Source organism: Alligator sinensis, unplaced genomic scaffold (assembly GCF_000455745.1).
Source record: "Alligator sinensis unplaced genomic scaffold, ASM45574v1 scaffold34_1, whole genome shotgun sequence".
Classification (NCBI taxonomy): domain Eukaryota; kingdom Metazoa; phylum Chordata; order Crocodylia; family Alligatoridae; genus Alligator; species Alligator sinensis.
The window spans coordinates 1,398,878-1,405,675 of record NW_005842151.1 but is presented as its reverse complement, the minus strand read 5'-3'; the positions used below and the strand labels follow the sequence as shown (position 1 = coordinate 1,405,675).

Sequence of the window (6,798 nt, the reverse complement as noted above, 5' to 3'; positions counted from 1 at the left end):
CAGGTTTTGTGTTTTGAGCTGTAGGAAGTTGGCTTCAGTTCTGGTGATGAGGTTAGGTGCTTGTTTGAATGTACAAACCACTTTTCAGAGCTGGGCCTATGAACTGCACTTCATCAGCCTCCTAGATAGTAGGTACAGAAACTCATGGACTCAATATCCACAGTGGAATTCTGGCACACTGTGACCTGCTGGACATCTGACTCCCCAGGCACCTCTGCACTTTTACCTGCTCTGCTACATCCCCCTTTCCCACCTATCCCCCACCCCAGCCTGTCCCTCACCCCCCTGAGGCCTCCATTTCCATTTTCACTGACTGGCTGTCTTGCCTGCACTGCATGCCAGGCCAGCCTCTGGCTTCTTTACTATTCCTTCAATCCAGGACCAACTGCAAGTACTTCCTCAGCCAGACAAAGGAGTTTTCAACCCTAAAGCTTCCAAAGATACATTTTTTTTTAGGTACTCCTTTTTTTCATAATACACACATAGACATAAAAACATAAGATAAGCCATCATACACCATGAATAACATGATATGTTCAACACAACACAACATCTTTACTTCTCGCTGTCAATTCTTTTATAAAATGACAGGCTCCGGGACAATTCCGTGTGGGTACCTTTGATGCTGCTGCTGATGCTACTGGTGTTGAGCCAGCTAAGTTATTGTACCTGTTGTCACGTAAAGCAGAGGACCAGGCGTGAGGCTGTAGAGGAGGAGAAAGCCTCAGTGGGGCACGCTGCTGTGTTGTGCAGAGGCCCCAGCGCCAGGAAGGGTGCACCTTAACACACACACAGTGTCACCCACCTACATCACGAGTTTTGCCTGTCAGCAGCTTGGGGTGCAGGGCCCCAAATGACAGACTTCCACAGCAAGACACACACAGCTGGCAGGCAGGCTTCGTGGCCTGGCAGGGCCCAGCACTCACTCAGGCCTGCTCTAGGACACACACAGCTCCCCCCCCAGCCCCTGCTCCAATCTTCTTGAAGCTTGGCATGCATTGTGGCCTTGGTAAGAGCCACCACCCCTGCAGTTTTCAGCCCGCTGCGCCTTAACACACACAGGATCATTTGTGTCATGAGTTTTGCCTGTCAGCAGCTTGTGGTGCAGTTCGCCCCCCCGTCCCTGCACTGATCTTCTTGAAACTTGGCAGGCATTGTGGCCTCGGTAAGAGCCACCAGCCCTGCAGTTTTCAGCCCCCTGTGTTGTAATACACAGCCATGACATGTTTTGCTTTTAAGAATGTGGGGTACAGTTTTCCCCCAACCCCTGCACTGATCTCCTTAAAACTTGGCATGCTTTATGCTCTTAGTAGAGGCTACCATCCCTGCAAGTGTCATCTATATCGGACAAGAAACAACAAAGTTATAGATCTTCCATTGATTCCCCATTATACCCTATGGCCGGACCTCCGAGGCAGCTCCGAAGCTTCGGAGCTGCTTCGGCCAGATCAAGGCAGAAACCTGATCCGGAGCTCCAGATCACATTGTGGCCATCTGAAGCAGCCGGATCCGAAGCCGAATCGGATCGTTGCTGACTCGCACAGCCCTACCGGTTAGTAAAATCCCGGACAACAGGGATTTTACTGTAATGAAGTGGGGCAACTGCTGTGTCACTTAGCTTTACAAAACCATGTGAAGAGGTGTCTGGTTACAGTACAGCCTCACTGTCAAATTATGGGTATGCCAGTTCAGCAAAGCACATTTCTGCTTTACAGAATTAAGGCCAGTGTTCTTTCAGGAGGCAAAATTTAGTAACTATTTTGGAATGAGTTGGTGCTTAGTAAGTAAAATTAGATGGAAAGATAACATTGTTCATTTTTTTTAAACTGCTAACCTAAAAATGGTGTAATTTCTTTTTTTAAAACAGAACCAGAAATCAAGTTATTAAAACCAGAATTTCTGTCAAATAACGAAGTCAGAATTCACTGTGTTTTGGAGAAACAAAATGGTCCAAATAAAACCTTTATACTGATATGGGAGGGCAAAAACGAGACACAGAACGCATGTATATTTATAAAAAAAGATCTTTCCTACTTGACACCATATAATTATAAGGTAAGATACATCAATTTTTAATTTCAAAATAAAAATATTGGTACTTGAACATTGTTTTTATTTAATTTTAGCATTTTACGTGTTTTTTGTCATGAATACTTCCACCATGATAAAGTTATTTTATCAGTAGCCTTCGTTTCGTAATTCTCTAGTGTTTTATAATTTTATATAGTTTTAACTATGATGATCAGAGATGGCATTAAAAGTGTCTTTTACATTTCAGAAAATGATCATTATGCACGTGTCATTATTGCCAAAATTAGATGAGAGTCTAGGGGCATGTCTATACTGCTATTTAATTCCATACCTAGAGACTCGTCTTTTGGCTAAAATCCTCCAACATTCACCTTAAAAATTCCTCAATCCACTCTGTAGCAGAGTCCAGCCAACATTTGCAAGCTCTTAAGCATGAGGACGTAAGATAGGGGTGGGCAATTATTTCATCTGTCAGGCTACTTAACGAGTTTTGGTGAGCTGTCAAGGGCTGCACACGTAAAATCTTTTAGAAGATATCATTTGTATAAATTATACATTAAAAACAAATCATATACTAAAAATCAAACATCTACTATATTTTACTTTTATTACAAAAATGAATTTTTGTCCTTTTTATGTTTTTGAGTAGTGTATGTAGAGGAGACATAACCAAAAGGGTGCATTCGTTGAGCTAGAATGGGTAGGATATTCAGGTAATATTTAGTAAATGACTACCTGTAAGCTGCAAACTGATTTTCCCCCACATTGTGTGCACTTGTTTGCAGGAGTTGTTTTGATTATTTGGTACATTCAGAAGTTGATTAAGGTGAATCAGGGATCCAAAGCTACACAATCAGGCACTCATTTTCCCAGACTCTTGAACAAAAGTTTTTTCATCCTGGGTAGCCCTTGCTTGCAGAAAAAAAAATCACATTCTTAGTAAAACCACACCCTCCTCAGACTTCTCCTCAAGACTGTTTTCCTTTCTCTAAATGTCTTCCTGTACTTCTGCCTGTCTTTTATCCTTCCATTTGCATGCTTTTTATTTTAATCCTTCCATGGCACCCCCTCTACATCCACCCCTGTGTATATACATATATATGAACATTACTTTTATTGTAGAAAGGTGTAATTCTTTTGAAATTTTTGCTTTTAACATTTTAATGCCATTTTGAATAGATTTCTATTTACTAGATAATGCTTTTAGTGAAATACTAATGTTATTCTAACTTTTTTATATACTACTTTTCACATTAAAATATGTCTTTGAAAAATTACTTATCTACAACTACTTTATTCTAGAGATATTGCAGATTCCTATATATTGATATACTACTTCAAATTAAGTAGCAGAAACAAAACCTAGGAGCTGAAAAAAAATGATCAGGGCACAAATCCTCAGCTGCTAGAATCAGTTTTATACCCCCTGACCATGGTGGTATGGGTCTGTTTTGGTTTGTTTTAATTTCAGTAATCGTTGTAATTCGGTGCACTTAAATTAGACTATATTTTTATATTTACTATAATTCAGATCTTTGCCAATAATGGACACGTTTCTGGGGATCCTTGTTCTCAAACAGTAACAACAAAATGTGAGTAAATATTTCCAGTGATCTAGTTAATATTTTTATATCCAGGTCTATTTAGGAGACAGTGCCTAATGTTAATATACATTTTAAGCTTTACTGTTCTCATTTTTCCAAATAAAGAGCCACACCTGCCAACATTTAAGTTATTGCTCCTTAGTCAAATAAGTAATACTACTGATTAACAGTGAAGAATAAAAAATAACATTAATGAATATAACATCACTCAAATGTATACTAATTTAAATGTATACTAATTTAAATATATATATTTTAAAAAAATATTTAAATATTGTTTTTCTGAATATGGCTCTGTAAGCCTGTCAGATTCTGATCATGAGTTAATGTGAACCTGGAAAGAATGAGTTAACATGCACATGGAAAGAATAAGGCACAGACATCATGGTCTGGTTAAATGGTTAGGACTTGCTTTAAAACTATTACATTACTGAGATAATGACTTCATGCTATTTCATAGTGATTTTTTACTTGCCCATGTGGCCTAGGTATAAGCTTGAAGGGATCTGTGAAGGCCATGCTTATTTGACTTGAAGTCAAGGTCCCAATCCACTTTCCTCCTCTATACCAGTGGTAGGTGGGATCATCTAGGCTAGGGACAGACATTACACATAAACCAGTTTAAATAATCAGAAACTGCAACTGAAACACTTCTAACAGAGCAGGTGTTCAGTGCACATAAACCAGTTTGAAAATGGCTGAAACCAGTTTGAGATAACCTGGTTGAATATAGTATCAGACTTAACTGGTTTGGCTCCAACTGGTTTATGCAATGTTTGTCCCAGACCCCTTGCTGGTTTAATATAAACAAGACTCCCCCAGCATCCCTGCATGCTCTCTGGGCTGGGTGGGGCTCTGCTTCACAGCAGAGCTGGCCTCTCCCCTCTGCTCCCTTGCTGGCGATCTGTCAGAGACTGCAGGTGTCTGCCTGGCTTCTCCCTGCTAAACAGGGATTATTCCCTCCTGCCCTTCTGCCTTACACCTCTCTGCATTAACTAGCAGAGCACATGCTGGCTACAGTCCATGCTGTGGGAGATGACAAAGGTACACAAGCACAGAACTTTTGGGGGCTAATCAACAGGTAGCTGGTAATGTCCTTCCTTGGAAAATCTGTTTAAGAGCTTGAACTAATGCAAAGAGGCTTTGTTTTCTTAACGAGTTGATAATCACAGAGTTAGGGGTGATAAACATTCCCTGCTGGGCTGCTCAGAGTCAGGGGGAGGAGGGAGTATGGGACACATCAAAGTGTCCTGCCAGGGCCTGGCCACACTACCCCTTGGCTCAGCTTCCCTGTGGAAGGGAAGAGAGGGCTGCTGTAGTGGCATGTAGAATGCAATAATCCAAGTTGGAATTTGACTAAGAATGGTCTTGTCTGTACTGAAGCACTAAGCAGTAAGTATTTGGACTTAGTTACATGACACCAGTTTAAGAACAAAGGGATACATACTATTTCCCTTTGTGCATTTAAATGGCAAGGGCATAGCTGAGTAACAGCAGTTTTGGGCTCTTGTATATAGTTTCTAGTGCAGTTCTGTGGGCAAACCTGCATGTGTCCACTAAACATGCCCAGTAGGCCTCGACTGCAATGGGGTAGCTGCACAGCAGCAGGCAGGGAAATCCCTCAAAATGTTTTTTGCTTAAAAACTGTGATGGGAGCCTGGGAAAGGAGGCAGGGGAGGTCCTTCCTACATTTTAGCTCAATACCCCTTTTGAAATACCCACTAAACAGCAAGAAAATAGCAAATTACAAGATGTGTGGCTAAGTGAAGTGGCTGCTACCTCAGGTGGGAGTGTGGCCCTCAGTTTTAGCCTAGGTACCATCTCCCTTTTAGATGGTAAATTTTCCAGTACTGTTCTATTTTATCCAATGAATTCAAAATGCTAAATAAAGTGGGCCAGCTTCAACAGGAGAGTAGGAGATATGCCTTTTTCTCCATCCTGTGTGTCGGGCAGTTTGTTTTTCCATCAGGTTATATGGAATCTCATACTGTGTAAGTGACAGAAACTGCAGTTACAGAGCTGCATATGAAACATTAAGCATACAAAGTGAAACAGGCTTTGGCCCAAAAATAGTCAGTGTACCCACTCAAGCCAGAATCATGTAAAGAAACCTTGTAAGTACTTTAAAATTTATGATGTACATAATAGTAGCATCCTAAACCCTTTGCATGCCATTCCTGACTATGAATTCTGAGTGATTTCCAAATGCCATAAATGCACTGTGAACAGTAGGGCCCCAGTATTGGGCCTGTGCGAAGCAGCTAGCATTCACTTTGGATTCGGCTGATTTGGGGGACAGTGATTCGATCTGGTGATTCAAATCACTGTCCTGATTCAATTTGGCCAAATCTGATTTGGAGATTCAGCTGCTGCCGAATCTGAGTCTCCGATTCAGCCAGGCAAAGCCCATCCCCCGCCCGCTCTCCTAGCCTGGCAATGAGTGCCCCGCCTGCCCCAGTTCCCGGCTTTTTGGGAAAAAAAAGCCCTGGCTCACCGGGTGCAGCTGGGTGGGGGGCAATCTCCACTGCCCCCCACTGCCCCATGCTGCATGGGAAGCTCTTCCACGAGCCCCCTGACCCCCCTCACTCCCTCAGCCCCCCCACAGGTGCCCCGCCCGGGCCCGCTCCCACCCTTCAAGGGAAAAAAAAAACCCCAAACCCCCAGACTCACCACTTCTGCTGGCAGGGGGTGATCCCTGCTGCCCCCCGCTGCCCCACACCATGTTAGGGGGCTCTTCCACAGCCCCCTGAAGCCCCAAGGCTGCCACAGGAGTGTTGAGTCCTGGGCTTTACTTGTGGGTTTTTTTCTCTTAAAGGGCCGGAGCTGACACGGGTGGGGCACCTGTGGTGGGGCTGGGGGAGTGAGGGGGGTCTGTGGGCTCATGCAGAGCCCCCCATGCAGCGTTGGGGCAGTGGGAGGAAGTGGGGATCACCACCCCCCACGTGGAAGCACCCAGTGAGCACCAGCTTTTCATTAAAGGGCCAGGAGCTGGGGTGGGCAGGGGTGTTGCACAAACGGCTAGTTTCGTGCCCCTGGAGGCTTGTCCAATCCACCTCTAGGAGAGAGTCACACACAGGCTGGGTCTAATTTCAGATTTATTGTTTGCAAACAAGTTCGACAAGGGAGCTTAATTTACTCAAATCCGTGTCGACCCCAAACAGAG

General features: G+C 43.4%; 1 protein-coding gene across 7 annotated transcripts in view; it reads left to right on the top strand.

Moving 5' to 3' along the window:
* Window positions 1-6,798, top strand: part of PTPRC (protein tyrosine phosphatase, receptor type C) — a 142,213-nt gene that overhangs the window by 100,842 nt on the left and 34,573 nt on the right. For all 7 annotated transcript variants that reach the window (XM_025206325.1, XM_014520770.2, XM_025206326.1 and 4 more), the window contains 2 exons: window positions 1,868-2,055; window positions 3,563-3,623. In XM_025206325.1, the coding sequence (XP_025062110.1) occupies window positions 1,868-2,055; window positions 3,563-3,623 (249 nt within the window). The remainder of the gene's footprint in view (window positions 1-1,867; window positions 2,056-3,562; window positions 3,624-6,798) is intronic.